The sequence below is a fragment of the Toxotes jaculatrix genome, chromosome 4 (assembly GCF_017976425.1).
Source record: "Toxotes jaculatrix isolate fToxJac2 chromosome 4, fToxJac2.pri, whole genome shotgun sequence".
Taxonomy (NCBI): domain Eukaryota; kingdom Metazoa; phylum Chordata; class Actinopteri; family Toxotidae; genus Toxotes; species Toxotes jaculatrix.
The window spans coordinates 18758811-18778935 of NC_054397.1; the positions used below are offsets into that span (position 1 = coordinate 18758811).

At 40.8% G+C, this 20125-nt stretch overlaps 1 protein-coding gene across 1 annotated transcript; it reads right to left on the bottom strand.

Annotated features, from left to right (window-relative positions):
• Positions 1–13969: 13969 nt before the first annotated feature.
• Positions 13970–20125, bottom strand: LOC121181172. Its single transcript, XM_041037002.1, has 6 exons — positions 20075–20125; positions 19179–19215; positions 15432–16429; positions 15065–15223; positions 14630–14722; positions 13970–14485 (listed from the first exon to the last, which is right to left on the bottom strand). Exons 3-6 carry the CDS (start codon positions 16413–16415, stop codon positions 14165–14167), a joined length of 1557 nt encoding a protein of 518 aa, XP_040892936.1. The 5' UTR covers positions 16416–16429; positions 19179–19215; positions 20075–20125; the 3' UTR covers positions 13970–14164.

Consider the following 20125-nt stretch of genomic DNA (forward strand, 5'->3'; position numbering starts at 1 on the left):
GACATGAAAATTAGAAGTGATTAAAAGTTAAAGTTTCCCAATGTAAAATGTATAAAAGTGTTCCCAGCGGTCAGGTTGTGGTTTTGAGGAAAACCAAATCGTTTTAATGACCTTGGCACAGAGGACTAAGAGCTACTAAATGATAAGACTGTTCCATCACCTGCAAAAATCCAGTTGTGATGGTTTTAAACAAAGAATCCCATGATTCATGATATCACTGTAAAAGGACATTCTACAATCTTATAACACACTAATTTAAATTCACATTAAATGATCTCTAAATTCCAGCAGGTCAAGCTGAAAGTAAGAACGTTCCAGAGCACTTAACACATTGGAGACACCAACATGAGACAGATGTGCAGTGGGAAACTTCTGTGAAGGTTACTACTGTTTGTGAAAGCTGTAAAAAGCAATGAAAAGGTTTAACTTTATTGTCCTTAAGCCAGCCCGGATGAACTGTCATCAACATGCAAATGTGAGGCTTGTTTTAATCCACCTGTGTGCCTTCAAAGCAACTGTGCTATTTCAGCACATTGGTGACATGCAATAAAAAGCGAAAGCAATAGACAGTTTGTGGAGAAAGCACGCCAATGAACCAATGCAAACAAAGTTACCGGGACAGTTTTTCAGATCGTCCATCCATTTTCTGTGCCCACCTATCTTTTGAACTTATCCCATATGTTTGCCTCTGTTTGATATTCCTACAGTACATACGCACACATCGAAATGTGCAAATAAATAAATGAAACAAGGAACAGATCAAACAAGATTAAGCACTTCTTTATTTGTTCTGCACCTGAGCCGTGTATGCTGATTTTTTTTTTCTTCAATATGCAGCCTAGAAGAGACTAAGTGGCATTATCTTTGGATCAGCCAACTCCCCGTAACAAGAAAGGGAATCAAAGCAGTAGAGGAGAGACAGGGAGGGGCGGAGGGGGCGCAGGGATGCATGGTAGAGAACTTCAAAGGTGAACACAGAGTTCACACAGATATGAGGCTCAGACAACAGGGCAGAGCCCTCATAGACTCTACAAAAAAGACAGAGGGCAGAACTGAGAACATACACATAACATACACGCAGTGTGGGGGGGCAGAGCTGCCAATACTGTCAACAATAACATCCTTCATTCTTGTTGTGTGTCTGTGAGTAAAAAAGCCAGCTGGCAGGCAGACCAGAGGAGGAGGAGTTGGGGGGGGGGGAGGGGGGGGGGGGGGGGGGGTTTGGGTGTCCAGTGGGGGACTTTAGAGGGAGGGGTGGTGGGTGGGTGTTGCTCTGAGGGTATGAGCCAGGTATCAGGTGTATCTGGGCTGAGAGGCCCCTCGCATGGGCATCCTATTCACATGCTGCCCGGACCTGGACAAAGGCTGGGGCTCTGGGGCTCCGCTGGGCCACAAACAGGCAAGGTAACACTAGAAGGTCTTAATGGCCCCAAGATGAAGGGAAGATGGTTAGAAGAAGATTACAACATGGGAAAATGTTGGGTTAAAAACAGAGCTTTTTGATGATCTGAGGCTCCACAGTCAGCACAGTCACCTCTTTCCCATGAAGCACCTCTGAATGGCTGAACAGGGCAATGATTCGCAGAAATTGCATGTTTAATTTTGTTTATTTATGATCCGGATATTTATTTATTCTACACACAATCAAGGTCAATAAGGTTTATAATTAGATTTGTTTCTAGTCTTTGTGCTAAGTTAAGCTATTTTATCTTCTCATCTAACTCTCAACAAGAAAGCCATTGAGTGTATTTCTCAAAATGTAGTAAATAAAGAATTTTTCAGTATTTCTTTTTGTATCTTGACTGTATCTCAGTGTTATAGAAAATGTGAGAAAGCATGTGCATGCACTAGTTAGACAATATTTGTGGACAAGAGACACCTTTTGTTCATGGGAGGATCTGTGTGCAGTTTACTAATCTCATGTCGCATGTTTTCTCCATATTGAAATGCTAAAAATGAATCTCTTTCTAAAAAAAATCAAGCTCACCTCACAGTGGAAAAAAAAGAGAGAGAAATGGAATGAGAAAAACTGGTCCAAGGTGCTGAACAGACAAGGTCAGAGTGGTTTAACCTTCTCAGGCTCGGTTGCTTTGGTGACCTTACACCAAAGACCTTACTTTGAATACTGTCTTGAAATGTTGAGGGAATAGCATTAAACAAAAAAAATCGTGCAAACCTGGTGTGTGCGTGCTTGTGTGTGTGCATGTGCTTATCAAAAGAGATTGTGTATATGAGTGAGAATGAAACTGAACCCCATTTTAGTGCCATGGCATCCTGTGCTATAACAGCAGTGACATTTAAGAAAGAAAAGACACGTTGATTTCTGCATCTGAGCATTTTACTGCCGACACATATGTTCTGCAGAGGGCTGAATCTAAACAATAATTACCATACCTGCCTGACATAAAGACAGACAGATGTGTTTGTGTCTGAGTGTGTCTATGTGTGTACACACATAGACACATATACATCTTTAAGTCATATAGACTTTTTTTTGTTTAATTATTGTAAAATGGCACTATGAACTGGAAAAATCCAATATCACAGTACACTGTTTTCAGTTTCAAGATATTTAGATTCACCAAAAAAAAAAAAAAAACTCTGCATTTGTCATTTTTAATTTTCAGCAATTTAAAATGTATTCTTCTTTGCCTTTGGACTGACATTGTTCTACTTCCACTGTTTTCAGCAGTGTTTCCCTTGTTTTCTGTGTCTTTCATAGTCAGTGTTTAATTTTGCAAAATTCTTAACGTAAGTTAGTTTTCGAAGAGAACTTTTTTTTAAAAATGCATTTTAAGGTTTTCTGGCTTTGGCTTCTGCTTGTTTTTTGTAAGCTGATTTGTTTAGGTAAAAGCTGAACTAATAGATCGCATTATCAGATTTTAGGATTCAATAGTCGAGGAAATAGCTCATTAAGATGGGTTGTTTTTTGTAGTGTGTTTTGGTAGAACAGTATCAAACTTTTTTTATAAACTTTTGTGTTACCTTGAGTTTAGAGTCTCAGTCACATCTGCCCTGTAATTCTCTAACAGAACAGGACTATGATTTTAAAAAAGGTCCATTACTATTTGTTTTTAAAAGTAATAAACAGTTGTAATAACAGTACGGAATGATTCACAGATTGTGTGTGTGTGTGTGTGTGTGTGCGTGTGTGTGTGTGTGTGTGTGTGTGTATGAGAGAGAGAGAGGGCGAGAGAGAGAGAGATACAACTACAGTGGCTTGGATGGAAAAAGTGGAGACATCAAAGGGCAGTAGAAGAGAGAAACAGCTGGTGTGTGTGTGTGTGTGTGTGTGTGTGTGTGTGTGTGTGTGTGTACATGAACACACCTTCAAAGAGGACCCTAGATGTGCCAGCCCACCTGACTCCAGGTATCAGTATAGGGACCCATAGACTTTCACACACACACACACACACACACATACTCATTTCCAAACTCACAAACACATACATATTCTGAAATAAACACATGCTGATGCACAGAACACGGAGAGACTCTTTTACTTATACATAAACTGTTTTTTTAAACTCCACTTGTCACTGTGTCTGTGACTGCATGTGCGTATGAGTGTGTGTGTATGTGTGGTTTTTTTTTTTTCTGCAATTGAAGCACACAAAAGTTGCATGTCTTGACATGTCCAGGCTCCATGCACCACAGCTAGGCAGGATGTGCCTGGATTCAGGTTTTCTGGAGAAGAGAACCAGACGAGATCTGCAAAGAGGAAAATGGAACAAACCAATCAGGAATATGTTTCTGTGCATAGTTGTAGGTGAAGTGTTCTACACTTTATCTGCAACATCTCAGAGGAATTTTATGGGGAATTGTTGAGGTTTTAAAGTCTTAATATTTAAGTTAAGGTTGAGTTTAAACTAAGTCAGGACTCACATCAGTCAAGTCTAAGTCCTGTCTCAAGACTGTGGACTTGTGACTTGAGTCTTAAGTCTACAGCTTAGATTCAGTCGCTTCAACTTTAAAGAAAAAGGGCCTGCGATTCTGGTTGCACACCTTTAATTTACTTTCCCTTTTAAGTCTATCTTAAAGGGTTGGTTTATTTTTTTTTTCAACTGTCTTAATACATTACTCTTATATAATATATACATTCAGATATTTATTAGAGTCTCTGGAATCAGTCCTCCTCTCCATACCAATCCATGTCCTCTGCAAAACATTGCATTTGAAAGTGCAGTCCATGTCAGCCAGATTAAGTGGATATGTTTCAGAGTTACAGAACTATTTGAGTCTCCTTTCTTGCTGAGCTGGTGGAGGAATACGTCCAACAGGTCACGTGTAAGTTTGTTCAGGGGCACCTGCAGGAATTTTGGGCCCTAGGAAAAGATATCACACTGGGCTCCACCACTCCACCAACGCAGGTTACTTCAACCCTGAAAATATTACACTGCAGACCTACATGCAACATTCTGCCTTCACAGGAATTCATTATTCCATGCAAGACTGTTACCCTGTCTGAGAAATATGCTAAAGGCCATCTTTTACAGTTTACATGTATGTATGCATTGCATATGGGTAAATGTGTATGCAATACAAAACCTCTCTGGATGTTTACTTTTTGACAAAAACAAGAATAGAACAAGAAACTTAGCTTTAATGGTACATTGTAAATAAAATATTCTATTAATGATAATTGGTTAATGATTTTATATTGAAAAAATATGTACCTAGTGTTTAAAGGCTCCTGTCAGTCACAGGCCCTTAACTTTTCCCTCCCATCCAACGGCCCTGGGTTTGTTGCAGGTGCACAGCATCAGCAATATTGGTTTAAGGATAATGTCACACGGGTGAGATAAGAAACCTATCAACTGTAGCAAGTTAAAGGAACAGTCCAACCTTTGAGAAATGATTGGGAAGGTTTGGCCATCATACTCAGAATCAGGAGCAAAGAAAGTATTGAAATCAGTCGCGTACAGACGATCATAAATCTTAGTTATGGTGTTGACTTGGATGATTTACGGTGTCTTTTACAGCTCTGCATTGTGACATGACAAGTGATGGAATTACTGAATGAGGCTCTTAATGAGAGAACACTGCTTTCTTTCACTTCCAAGGATTGTCAATGAAAAGTGAAAATATGATACACTGCTTCTCTGGAGAAAGAGAGAGAGAGAGTGTGTGTGAATGTGCAAATGTGTTCATGTGTGAGTGCATGTGCTTGCCTGAACTCATGAGTGTGTGTAATTGAGGTATATCTAAGAACAACCTTAGGCGACAATGTTGTTTACCTCCTGGCAGGTCAAAGCTGCTTGGAAGTGGTAAGGAGTACACACACGCACACACACACACACACACTAATTTCATAGAGCCTCAGCCAGGAAAGGAAACTCCCTGGCTTAGAAATGCAGTGATCACTCATATCCTGATCTTCTGATAACAACATAAGTGTGGTTTCTGTGTGTGTGTGTGTGTGTGTGTGTGTGTGTGTGTGTGTGTGTGTGTGTGTGTGTGTGTGTGTGTGTGTATGTGTGTGTGGTTCTTGCAGTGTTTCGTCTGCTTTCTATTGCCATAGTTACTGTCTATTTGTTCACGAGTACAGCAGCTACAGTATGTATAAGACAAGCATTCCATAGCTCTGCTGCCATTTGTTCTGCACACACACACACACACACACCCATACATCCACACACATGAACATAGAGTTGCTTTTCCAAATACTGTCTGTCACCTTCACATGTCGTAACTCCTGAGGTATGGATACTGTCATCACTGGCAAACACCTCTCTATGTCTCTTACTATTTCTTTGTTTTGGTGTCTCCCCATTTTAAGAGAAATCATCAGTGAGACACAACCACAAAATAAGACGTGATCAAACACCTTGTACATGTGTGCATGAGGTTGTTCGCACAGCAGCTGTGACTGGGGAGAAACCCAGTGAATGATATCATAGACATTATAGTTCACATGTGGCCCCAAACAGATCTTGTCTTGTAATCAATTTAGTTTTTAAATGATGGCCTCAACAAATCATATGGGACATTTCCTGTGTGAAACAGCACCACTGTTTTCTCCTGAAAATTGATGTTTTATCTGAAAAAAGTATTGTAATGGTAAAGTATTTTACTGGTGTTGATGCATGTGCTGTCTTATCTTTTCATATGTTAGTAGGCTGGTCCAATATTAATTCTAATGTAAGATTTCCACCATGCTAAAGAATCAAATCTTGTAATTATCACTAAAGTGTTTGACTTCTCTGTTGTTATTTTTTAATCCAGAAAATATTCAAAACTCCAGCCAAACCCTGTCTGGGTCTGCACATGTGTGTGTTTGTGTGTAAGGATTAGTCCTTCGTGTTTGCACTGACAGCAACAAGTTTTATAAAAGAGCAACAGATAAAAGCACAGCGACGGCTGTGTTGCTGTGAAGTCATGTTTTGTTCTGAAAATCTGGCAACTCTTCAGCCAGACCGCTGTCTACACCTCTCCCAGCTGAGAACACAGAAACACACACACACACACTCACACTTGGTTTGAGAAAAGGTGTAATAAAACTTCCCTGTCAGTCTTTCATGTGTGAGGCTTAGGAGCTGTCACACCAACAGGGCGAAACCACCATGCTTGGATGGGCCCTCCACAATAAACACAAATCTGCACACAGCATGCAGGGACGTGTGTCAGTGTGTGTTCATGTGTTTGTGTGGCTGCGTGTTAGATATGCTCAATTTCCATTGCTCAATGAGGCCACTTGATATCCAAATCAAATATATATTAAATAGTAGTGAGGCTAAACAGCAACGACTGACTGAAGTCTGCACGGTGCTATGTATCAACATCTCAAATTATGCATCAGTTAAATTTGAGAAATTTACATCTGGATGTGGATGAATGTGTTTCGGTGTAAAACACTGACTGCAAACCAAACCCTACCGTTGTCAGAAATGTTGATATCTGGCGATTCTGCAAAATCCTGGATTATGTTCATGCTAATGTTTTCAGTGTAACTTCTATCTCCAACATCCGCACATGGCATCTGTATGGCATATTAAGGTTAGGGTGTGGTTAGGGTTAGGCAACTAAACGTAACTGTGCCAGAGATGGATTCTAGGATTTTGGATGTTGTGGTCATTGTGTTTTGAATGTATTTAGTGATCATTTTCTGAGAGATGCTTTACTCACTGTAGCTGGCTTTATTCAGCCATACACCTTGGTTTGCTTAGGCAGAGCTTAGTTCAGTTATTTACCTGTAATTTTGTCAAATCAAACCACTCCTACCAAAATATTAGCCTTTTCAATCCTATCAAACTGCAAAACAACACACACACATACACACAGAGAGGGATGGATGAAGAAAGTGAATGGACAGAATAAGTGCAGGAGAAAAAGGTTGACACTGAGAAGCTCAGTCACACAGTGGAAGGACTCAGCCAGTAGATGCAAACCCACTTAGGATTGATCACAAATAGGAGATAATCAATTCCACTCCAATTGAATTCACATCAAGCAGAGAGGGAAATGCATTTCAACAGAGCAGCCATCCACCATTGATGGTGGGTTTGACACACATTTGTCATGTCGAGACCTTGTAGGGAATTCCTACCGATTATTCAATAGAAATCCATGGCGTCTCACTCCCCTGCCATTTCTGGAAAATCTCTGCTGTCATTTTTTTTCTTTTCGTGCTGTTTCTCATCAGCAGTGCTTTGTCCTTAGTCCAGTGCAGAGTCACCTGGGGTACTGGGCATTTATGATGACTATACAGTCTGTGTGGACTGAACAAACACACACACAGCCGCCCCCTCTCACACACCCCCCGATGAACACACAAATGCTGTTCCATTGATCTGCTAATCTAGTGGGGTGGGGACGTGCAGGACTCTCATTTAGTTAAAATCATTACCCCTCCCTACAGATAGATAGAGATAAAGGGATTTAGGGAGAAAGGAGAAAACAGGAGGTGGGATGAAGAGAGGAAGGCAGAAGTGAGAGAAGAAGATGGGAAGATGGGACAGAGAGAGAGAGAGGTAAAATGAGGGATGAAGAGGCAGAGAAAGAACAGCGTGAAGGGCAATTCCAAAATTAGTTTTTGCAAATTCTGCTGCACAGAGCAACTCTCTCTGTCTCTGTCTTTTCCTATCTCTCATTGCAACTGTCCCTTTTTCTTGTTCACCAGCTTACATCACACACACTTACTCACACACACACACTCTGCAGAGAGAAGTGTTTTGCAGAGGGAAGTCTTTGCAGCGGTCGATAGCGCTTGGCGAGTGATCTATCGACAGAGCGGGTGTGTGAGAGATGAGTTCAATATACTTCAATTTAGCTCCACTTGCTTTAATTACTTCCACCCTGTGTGTGTGTGTGTGTGTGTGTGTGTGTGTGTGTGTGTGTGTGTGTGTGTGTGTGTGTGTACCCCCAGAGGCTGAGTGGTGTTAGACTACCCATGAAGGCTGATAATAAAAATACAGCTTTGGTCATTATTGAATTCAGGGTCTGCTGAGTATTTAGGAGAGTCCTGGGGGCCGTGACCCTTCAAGGTGTGAATTTAAGAGGGAAAGTCATTTATCTAAAGAATATGGAATATTTTTTATTCATTATGTCCATTTCATATTCTTTATTATTTATAATTATTTGGTAAAATAATACATTTTCCAGTGATTCTAGGTTTAACACGGCCTGCCCACATTTTTGCACTGTTGATGCTATAGGGTAGAAGTATCAGTATAAATGAAAAACACACCAGTTCCAAAGGTTTTATTAAAATCTATGCTTTGTTATGACCAGGGTGGTCGAGCGGTTAAGGTGTTGCACCCATGATGCAATGTACACATGTTCTTGTGGATTTCTCAATCTCAGTCAATGTCTAACAATCAATCAGGTCCAAGTTGGCAGATAATGTACAGTCCAGTGCAGATCTTTGTAGTTGAGGATCCTGGATGATTGAACTCAGTGAATCCACCAAAAGCTCAAAGGATAAATACGATGACTTTGGTGTGACCATCATTTTGCAAAATGGCCTCAACATTAATCATTTGAAAGGTGAACAATGATATTGGCCGCGCCTCAGTACAGATGATCCATTTTCTACAGAAACAAAAAAAGTCATGCTCCAAGTGTTCTGAGACCAGACCTGTATTTTACCTGAATGTGTTAGTTTGCACAGATAATACTGTGAGTTTGAATCGCTTCTTTCTTTCCCTTCTTTCTTTCAGTATTATTCCCTCTCTCCCCCGTCATCCTCTCCCTCCCTGTACCCCTCCTTGTCTGGCATGTTAATGGATGTTTCCACTCCTATTAAGAATTTAGGAGTGAATTTGTCCATGAATCCATTCCATTGAGCGAACATGTCCGCCGTAAGCCACATAAATGATTTTACACCACAAGGGTGGAGAACCACAGGGGAATAAGTGTCTGCTGTCTCATCTCTAATCCCTTCTTTTCCCTCCTATCAGTTCAGTTCCCAATACCCCTTTCTCTGCACTTACACGCATGCACTTCTTGCCATTTCACTTCACAGTAAATTATCACAAAGAAATCAAAACAGCTTAATGCAGATGTGTTTGCAGCAGACATCAATTTTTCTGGTTTAGTTTTACGCTGCAGCAGAAGCCTAATTATTATGGAAAGGCAATTCATAGAAAGTATTGGTCTTTTCAGGTTTCAGTGCATTGCACTATTAGAGGATGTGCAGCTTCGCTGGCTCAGGTGGGTGTTCCGCTTGACTTCGCCCGTACAATGAACTTCGCCTGAACAACTTTCAAAATAAATCTCCTGCTGTCGTATGTATGATCACACCTGCAGGTTCAGCTGAGTTTATTGTTCATATTACACGTCTGTGTCTACTGGTAAACATGCATTATGGGGCACCCGCTAGCATAATTCAGTCAGCTAAATTAATTAATGTTAGAAGGTACAACATGTTTATGTGACTTAAAAGGGAATTATTTTTTATGTGCTGGCACTGTTTTATAACCTCAAGGCCATTCAAAATCTCAATAGCAACGCCTACTGTAAACTAATAAAAATGCATTGTAAGTGTCATGATCAGCCAGGAAACAAACTTAGATCTGAGAGAGCTAAATTTCGTTCTCTGCCCAATTTCAAGCCCTACCCATGTTGTGTGTAATTTGTGGTTTTAAGGTTTGTGAATATGAGCTGAAGACAGTGGTTAGATGGGTATTTGACATGGAATCTGCCTTCTGCTCAACAACATGTTCAACGACTGCTTTAGAAGTATCTGTGATAACAGGGTTGAAAATATGTGCACAGTTGTGAATCTTTCATCTGCAATATGTCAGGTAACACTCTTTCATTGAAAAAGACCAGGAGAAAATAGCAGGAGGGCGTGGAGGTGCACATCAGGTGCTCTTGGTTTACTTTAGCTTGTGATGTGGTTTGATTGTGTATTGTTGTCTCTTCTGAGATAATTCACGGCTTTAATTTATTTAATTTGGCTAAAATCCTTACACTGTTTATATATATATTTATAAATGTGTGTGTGTATGGTTTTTTGAACACTTGAGGGCAGTGGAGCAAGCTGTAAACACATCAATTCATCATCACCTAATGAAGTTAGTATGGAGAACTTTTCAGCAAACATTTCCTTATTTATTCATCCAGCAGACACGGAGCAATATTAGCATTTATTTGGAGTAATGTCTCTGACCACCTCATCAATGTAAGCCTAATATTTACTGATATGAAAACGTACAGGCTACATGCTAAATGCTCCACTACCAGTTAGGCCCTGGCCTTATCTGTAATCCATTTTGCACATGGCCAATAGTATAAAACCGGTTGTTGGGGCTTTTTAGCTAAAGGCAGCTGCCCATTTATGGGAACTGCAAGACTTAACTGTAACAGTAAAGCTGCAGGCTGTAAAACCAATACAATAAGCTGAAAGATAAGTCAGTCATTTGACCCATTTTTGATATAAAATATTTGGTTCAGCTTTTAAAGAAACTTTATTTTTCCTCACTTTTCAATAGCAAAAGTGTACATAGTCTGACATTATACTGCTGCTAAAAGTGTGAGAAGAGTTTGATCTACAAAACCTGCAAATTTAACATCAGAAAGTGTGGTTCATGTCCTGCCAACAGTCGGGATTAGTTTCTTTCCCTTCAACGTCATCTTGACTCATGAACACACATGTATTACCTTCACAAGTCTGTTTCACTTACAGATGCTTCAGTTAGGACAAACACTTTTGAAAACATTGTATTTCAACTGAACAATGCAAATTGCTGTTACTGAATTTGTTTTAAATTGTGTGTGTCTGAACAGTGGTTGGTTGCACAACGTTTTTAAGTACATTTGTAGAGATGTAGCGACTGATAAGTACGTCAGAGTTGAAGTCATTTGTTAGTCATTTGTTGGATGAGTTCATAGCTGTCTCGTAGGTATAAGAATTTGGGAAGGACACCTAGTTTTCTTTTTTTTTTTTGTCTGAATTCACCACAGTTGAGTCACCCTCACAGCACCATTAATCTCACGCATAGAAGAGTGATGACAGACGGTGCGCGCATGTCGTCAGTGTGTGCGTGCGTTGAAGACTGCAGGAAGAACACCTGTGTGGACTCCGTCAGTCGTAGATACGTACCAAGAGAGATCACTGACTTCTACACCTGCCTGTTGAGAAAAACAAAAAATTACACACACACACACACATTCTTCACACACACACACACGCACACTTTATGGGACATGAAACCGTAAAAGAGACAGGGACAGGGGCTTAAAAGTGTTTTTACAGAGCCCCTAAAATACACTCACTCATTATTTGATATTTTAATTTTGTGTTGCTGTTATAAATGCAGTATATCACAGGACAAGAGACTATACATTTGCTGCAGACTGGACCTTGAATTGGATTTTGTTGTTTTGGGGTATAAACAGGATTTTAGTTTCAACATACAGTCTGTGCAACAAACAGAGTGAGACAAACGTGATATTTTTAAGGAAGTTTTTAGACATTGTGATGAGGAGAATCACATGAAAGATAAAAGAAAGACGAGATGTTTTAAAGAGAATTTCAGAATCAATTTTCCTTTTTCTGCTTGTTTTGCACTGGTTATCTTTGCAAGGACCATTACCTGCTGGATCCAACAGTGGAGATTCAACCAGTCAATGGAAAACCCCACAGAGGACAGACAGAGAGTGAAGAGAGGGGGTGGAGGCAGGGCACCACACACACACACACACACATACACACACACACACACACACACACACATGGGCCTTCACACATCAGTCAGACAGCCCTCAAGTCAGGAGAACCCCTGGCTCACCTTCACACAGATTCACAGATCACACACACACACAAACACACACGCACACACACAGACATTGTGCTGACATGAATCTATGCAGTCACTTTGACTCACATAAACATGCCTCCCCCCTCCCTGCAAACACACACACACACACACACACACACACTTCAAAGGAAGATTGCAACCTGACAGGCCGGCAACTCTAAGAACCCACATACAGCCTTTTTTTTTTTCTAATTCTTTGTAAGAAACCCACCTGTTTCTTACAAACTTTCAAGTCGTACCTCTCTCTCTCCTGGCTGGTTTTAAGATCTCTCTCTCTCTCTCTCTCTCTCACTGTCTGACATACACTCTCAATGTACCTATGCTGGTACTCAGGCGCTCTCTTTCTGATGTTCTCTCCCTCTCATCCTACACTGTATACCCCTATCAGAGGATTATACACACACTGAACTGTGTCTTAACTAGACACAATGTAACCATGCTCCGGCCTGTACAACTGGGCAGATGTGAACTGCCGTGTGCTGTAATCTTATCTGAAACATGTTGCTGAGCCGATGAGCCTGTATGCTGGCACCGACCTCTATATAGAAACATCTCCTTGATGTGAAATGCAGCTGGAGAAATAAAAAAGTTTGAAGACAAATGTGACACAACTGGTGTTTCTTCAGGCCAGATTGAAAGGTACAGAGTGACAGGCAGCACTGAGCTCTGCTTCAGTACTGTGCAAGGTCAGCCATGCTTTGTTGAGCCCTTTCATTTCCATTTCCAGTACACAGGGGCCTTTGGGTGCCACAGATGGGGGTCCAAGCCTGTGGAGTCTGTTGGAGCGCTTCACTTGTACGAAGTAGAACAAAGGTTACTACACATTACATGGGGGGGTAAATCCCTAAATCACATGTGGTCCCCAACACTGTAAAATATAATAAGTTGACTTTACTTAAAAAAAATATGCAAAGTCGTTGCCTCAAAAAAAGTAATTTATGTTGATTTAGACAAATTAAATTGGGTTAACTTATTTATTTTGAGTTTGCATTACTCAAATTAACTTATATTAATTTGATTACATGACCTTATTTATTTTAAGTTTACAGTGCTCAAATCAATGGATTTCAGAAAAGTACATTTAATTTAATATTCATGAATTGTGAAAGCTTAATTCTCTAGTTTTACTCATCCTTCATATTGAGGCCAATTTAATTTAATTTTTTTAAATATTTTTTTTAGTGAAAGACAATAGGACACATGCTAATTTAATTAAAAAAAAAAAAAAAAACACACACACACACACACAATACAAGGTAATGAGCCCCCAAAACAAAATGAATGGTGAACACATTGGATTTACTTTGCAATTAACATTTATTTTAAATGCTATGTGAACAACACATTTAAGGCTCTGGAAACATGTTCCACGTTTGTGGAAAGAATATATATGTATATATATGTCCCAACAATAAATACATGTATCTGTCTCTTTACCTTCCTCCCTACCTTCCTGCACCTTCCTACACCTACTTTGCTCCCTCTCTCCGTCTGGACCTACCTACCTCTTTACCTTCATACCAACCTTCCTGCTTACCTTCCTACATCTACTTCGCTCCCTCTCTCCCTCTGCACCTACCTACCTCTTTACCTTCATACCAACCTTCCTCCCTCCATCCCACTACACCTACCTACCTCTTCACCTTCCTTCCTACCTACCTACCTACCTACCCACACACCTCCCTCCTTTCTAACTGGCCCTTTCTATCAAACTGGAACTACAATAAACATGTTATTATCTGCTAAAGTGCACAGCAGTGATAAATAACAAAATGCATCACTGTCTTTCTGCCAATTAACAAATCTGTATCACTTTGTTACAAACACCATCAAAGTGTTACATTTGAACATTATTAAACCTGGAACAGTAAACAAGTTACCTTGTTTTTTCTCTCTTTGGCCTACCCCAGTAGTGTATTCTGCAGTGTGACCAGCTTTGGAGGGAGGGTTTTGTTGCCCAGTCCAAGCATGACTACTTGAATGAATCTGAACGTGTTTTCCATGCATTTTGGATAATTCAAGTGAAGGGCATAAATGAGGCCGAAAAGAAGGCAGACTGCCTGGGGAAAGTCTCTGACACTGTCCATGACAGTACCTCCCTCAAGTATGATGGCAGTGGAGATGGGTTGGAGGTGCACTGCTGGACCCTGCTGTTGAGCATCTTCAGTCACTGTCAGCACTCCAACTGTGACTGAGGCAAATGCTTCTTCCTTTGCTGTATCCTGCAAAAAAGCACACAGAACCAGCTATTGAATCTGGGCAATTTCAATCAAAAATTGAATATTAAATATTTTACAATGCTGTGAAATAATTAAATATGATTTGCAATAAAATGGATAATGGAGATCAATGTTTGTTTTACTCACGGAGCAAGTCGTGTAGACTTGACTGGAGTCTTCACTGAGTAGAACTGGAAGACCTTTGAGGACAACAGTACGAAGTGCCGTCACATCAGGTGACTAAGAATGGAGAGAGAACGGATAAGTTCAGACCTATGTAGCATTTTGAGAGTTTGGGGGAATATGTGTTGATATACTGTTCTGTATTTCCTCTGATAGTGCAGGCCTCTAATAGGAAACAATCAGGTGGATTCATCAAATTCCTGCAACTCTAATCTTGTCTGAGCAGAATCAAGAAAGAAATATAGAAAGAAATCTTATTTTTATTGTCTGTTACTCACAGGATCAATATTATATAGTCAATCAGCATAAAAATGTGTAGAGGGCCAAAAAAGGCGAAGAATGAGAATGCATAAAACTAATTATTAGAAATATAGTACAAAAACACAATAGAATCCTTACCACCCAGTTGATGTGCTGCATTAAGTCTTTCAGTTTTTGTCCCACAGTTCCTTTTTTGGACTTGAAAAGATCCATGAAGCGTGGTGTGTGCTGGTCCAGAGCTTCATAGAAGTTGCCCTCAAGATTCTTGCTGGCTATGCGATTAAACTCAGCAAAGACCTGGAAGATAGAGAGGGGAAATAGCAAGAGGGATAGCAACACTAAGCTGCCCATCATTCAATTAATACTATAGCAAATGAAAGAACTTCACATGTGAAACTAGGATGACTTGGAGCTGCTCGATTATGGTAAAAATAATGATCACGATTATTTTGGTCTGCTGGAATCTATATGGGGGAAGGCAGGTCAAAACTAACAAATATCTTACCTGTCTCTCCGTAAACAGTGCTGGCCATCGTTCTATCACGCTCTGCACAGCAGGTTCCTGTGTCACTATCTCCCTTCTGCGCAGTGAGAATGTTTCTTCCATCATTCTTGAAACTAGACTGGCATTGGGTTGTTTTTTCTTCATTTCCTCTATGATAACCTTCCTGGCATTTTCAAGGCTGCTTTCATCATGTCTGTCAGGAAAATTTGGCAAATAGTTGACTTCACCTCTTTTTGGCCGCTTGATATTCTTGCTAGATGATGGTCCTTCTGGGTTGCGTTTGCTTCGCTTACCCCCATTGATCAGTACATCATCACATCCTGCTTTTCGTAGTTTTGTACGATAGTTGGCCATCTTGAATTTAAGGCTGTTCTTCCAGCCATACCATCCAGGCTGGGGACCAGGTTCAGTGAGGCTGGGGTGCTTGCTAATCAGTGCTTTTGCAACCCTGCTGAAGTCATCATCGTCAGGGTAAGCTTTGAAACTGTACATTGTTTCAGCAAGTTTCTCAAGTATGTCATGTTTCATATCTCGTGATGGAGTCCATGGGACACGATCTTTCATAAATAAGAGATCTGCCTGTCTCAGTCGGTAAGCTACATCCACGGAGAAATTGGGTATGTCAAAGAACTCCGGCCACTGTCTTCTTAGTGGAGGTGTTGAACCAGTGGAGGACAAGATCTCAGTGTCTGCTGTGCTGCAGTCTGTATCTTCAGTGGATGAAGACAGGGATGTCAACTCAAGAGTTACAAGAGGGATGATTTTCAGAGTAGGTCTTTCAGGCAAATCCTCTACTTGAGTCAAATTGCAGAGTGCATTACTGAAGTCTGGGTCTTCATATTGGAGTTTGAAGTCATACTGCAGTGACAGCTTATCACTCAGCTGGGTTTTTAGTTCCTGAATGGAATCCGGTTTCTTATTCAAGATTAGTTTCCTTATATCATCATCGTCAATGATAACTCGCAGCATCATTCTTTGCTCCATTTTGATATCCTCTCCTGTAAAAAAAAAAAAAAAAAAAAAAAAAAAGAGAGAGAGAAATTCATCTGAGACTGGCAAGTATTAAATCCTCACAGCACAGTGTTAAAACCAGTCAGCACAATATATACCGTTTGAGAGTAACAAGCTGTTTGCCATGAACTCTGTAAAGTGATAGAGGAAAAACATCGTTCAGTTCAGACAACTGGGTGACTGAGAAGATGGGCAAATGGCTGCTACAGAGTTCGTATGCTCGAAGATGCTCATCATACCATGAGGTCATCAGTCTGCAGACAAATGCTACATCTGTGTTGATAATGACAATGTTTGTGATTTGTCTGAAATCTGGGAGCCCTGAGCAGGATCCAACAGAAATGACCATACCAGCACTGTACCTAATGCCATCAATGCAGACAAAGGAAGCTACAAGTACTGTGTTCAGCTTGTTGCTTCTTTGATTGAGCCAGTTCTGCACATTTTCTGGAAATGATGAAACCATCACAGAATTCAATTTGTGAATTTCAATGGAAGGCTTAAAAAAAGATGAGGCAGCTAGATGGAAAGCCATCATTTTCTGATGTCTGTTTGCTAAAGTAAGGGGAATATTTTTGAAGTTCTGAGAGTGACGCACAGCTTTTTTAAAGAACTTGTGTTTCCCTTCGAAGCGCATTGTCCAGACATCAGACAGAGGACCAAATGTTCGAATTAGCTCAGGGTAGTGCTCAACATAGTGGTGCTTTGGTCGTAGCTTTTCACCTGGGAAAACCTTCTGAAACAAACCTCTATGTTCAGAGATTTTGCTGTCAAGAAAGCACAGGGATTCCTCTGTAAAGCTTGTGGACACAGACAATTCTACCACATCTTTTAAGGTCATTAAAACTTCCCAGGTTTCATCGCCTTTCGGAATGTGTTGACCAATCAATAATGGCAGAAGTCGGAGCAGAGTCCAATTTTCATGACCATTTCCTCCAATTGTTAACTTTGAGGAGAACGTCTTTGGAATGAGCTGGGGTTGGTTTGTTTTGTCTGAAAATGTGTAGGGGAACTGTTTAATAGCATCATTCAGAGCCACAAAGGAGATGATTCCCTTTGATATGAGTGCCTTGAGGCACAAGGCCAGTTCTAATGGAACAATCCCCTCCAGGAGGTCGTGCAGAAGGTCTGGAGGGAACCCCTCAACAACATGAAAATGTTGCAAGCTTTCAGTTAATGGACAGCTTCGTTTCACACCATATTCTTGAGCCTTGGTTGAATCCTGAGAAACCTCTTGCACTTGTTTGTCATGGTTTTCTCTTGTTCTTTTTTGAAAAAATCCTGTCCGTACTTCCTTGTCCTGTATTTCCCCCCGCTTGGCCATACAGAACCGACACACTTGGGTAACTGTGAAGCTTTCAAAGAATCCTCCCAAAGAGTGGGCAGCCAGATTGTCTGCTGCCACAAATAACACTGTGCCTTTAACAGTGGCTCCCAACTGTTCTACATATATTCCTTGTTGCTCAAGAAAAACAAGGTCCTGGATAAGAGGGCGGAGAATTTCACCATAACCATGGTCTTGGATGCTGTTGGCCTTGACAAGCAGAGCAAGTTGAATGGCATGAAGACAGGAGCGATATTTAGGGTGCAAGTTGCCAAGTACCCAGTAGACAGCAGTTAGTTTGTGCTTTTTTCTGGAGGTTCCTAAGGGGTTGGCCACCTCAAAATCATCAATATACAGGTAAAGAGCGATTCTGAACTCTTCCTCATTCAAAAAAGCATTGTCTTTGAAGCAGGAACCATCTCTGTAAGACTTGTATTCCTCTGACAAAGTTGCCTCATGTGACATGGTCTTTTCCAAAATGTCTCTATTGCTCAGCAAAGTTTGCAGCATTTTCAATATGGGGATATACACAACTGTCTGCTTGTCATTTCCTTGGACAAACTCAACAGGCATAATCAGAGAAAATTCCTTTGAAATGTAAGTTGTTCGCTTTTGAGCAGTTGACAATGATCCTCCATCAGAAGTGAATTTGAGGAATACATTATTTTCAGTGACCACTCGAGCTATCTCATTCACTAAATCATCATCAACATTTGCACCATGCGTGTGCAGAATTCTTCGAATTGAAGAATGTAGCAATGGCTGTGATAACAAATATATTTGATTGACCTGCTCTATAACCTCTTGCTGGGCAGTTTCAGAGATGTTGAGAATTGATGACATTTTCAGGAAAAGAGCTGCTACATTGTGTTCCAACTGAGTCGTCAAGTCCTCCACATCTTTTAGCTCAGTAACTTCACAGTCAATATCATCATTTTCAGGGTCACTCTCTTCCAACTGAAAACTTGCATTAGTTGGAAGTTCTTCAACTACATTTGCTGAAACAATTTCAGGTTTGAATGCCATCTTCTTGTGCATCGGATGCTCTTTGCTTCTATGGGCATTGAAGGTAGAATAAACGTTACTTTGAAAGTAACAGTCTTTATATGGGCAAGCAACCATTTGTCTCAGCTTAAGATGTCGTCTCAAATGAGTAAAAAAGTCTGCTTCTGTGCAAAGCTCCACAAAGTTGCACAACTGACAATGAAATGCAGTTTCGCTGATTTTGCCTGAATCCTTTTTATTATGCCATGTTGACAGGTGTACTTGGAGGGCATTAAAAGATTTAAATGTGCACAGGCAGTCCATATGCAGGCATGGGAGTCGAGATGTGCGAGTATGGCATCCATGTTTTAAACGGTAATGTTTAAGCAAAGCACCCCTCTTTTCAGCAAGAAATGTGCAGTACTTACACGTCCACTGCATTGGAAAAAAACTGCTCGGCTTGACCTAAAATAATAAAAAAGAGAAGAGAATTTCAGCATTGACCACTAGTTAAAAAAAGTTTTGATTACCTGGTCAAGATTGAGTTTAATTGACACAGCGCGACCTCCCACCCCAACCCCTCTCGCAAATCTCATATGATGGGGAAGGGGGAGGGGGGCACAAAGCGCAGCGCACATAGACAACAGACTGACACCCAAATAAAGTTTTCTTCCCTCCTACACACGTTTAAGAAGAGCCACATGTGACCACAGTTTAATGTGGTCGCTTTACACGCGGAGTCTCTCTATTTAGAAAAGTAACCGAAAATTTTAATTTGTAGCCGCATCCAACTTTCCGCTGGCACTCGAGCTGCGCTGGGCAAAATGTGTGCGTTTGTGTGCGCCGTCCAGCAAAAATATAATGCTTGCGTATTTTATCCAGCTGCCGGATAGACTGTAATGTAACGTTCAGCCGGACATGGTCAGGAATGGACGAGGAGGCGTCAATAAACCGTTGTGTATTTCTTTATTATTCTGGACGGTTACTGTCGGCGTAACCACGTAACTACAACAACACAGCGAGCAGCTCGAGCGGCAACAACACACTTCACCCTCGGCTCTGTTTCTCTCACCACCCACTCCCCACGCGTGTGCACACAAACATTCACGTTAACAGAGCACAGGCTCCCCGAACAACAGTACAACACACATTTCACGGGACCATTACTGCTCCCTACCCATGAACTAGCTAGCAAATCATGAAGGAAATACAAGTGAAATTAACGAGTTTGGCGACTGCGACGCACCCAGCCAGTAAAACACCATAACATTATACCACAACAAAATAACTCCACGGTTGACAAAAGAGAAAAAATTTAACTTACCAAATGGATGCTTTTCGCTGACCTCCGGTTCACCCTGGTGCATGTAAAATG

Excerpts from the sequence above, each read along its gene's own strand:
- LOC121181172 (XM_041037002.1), bottom strand. The coding sequence starts at position 16,415 with ATGGAGCAAAGAATGATGCTGCGAGTTATCATTGACGATGATGATATA. Across the intron at positions 14,723-15,064 it reads TGCAGCACATCAACTGGGTG|TCACCTGATGTGACGGCACT; the intron begins GTAAGGATTCTA and ends CTCCATTCTTAG. Across the intron at positions 14,486-14,629 it reads AAGTCTACACGACTTGCTCC|GATACAGCAAAGGAAGAAGC; the intron begins GTGAGTAAAACA and ends GCTTTTTTGCAG.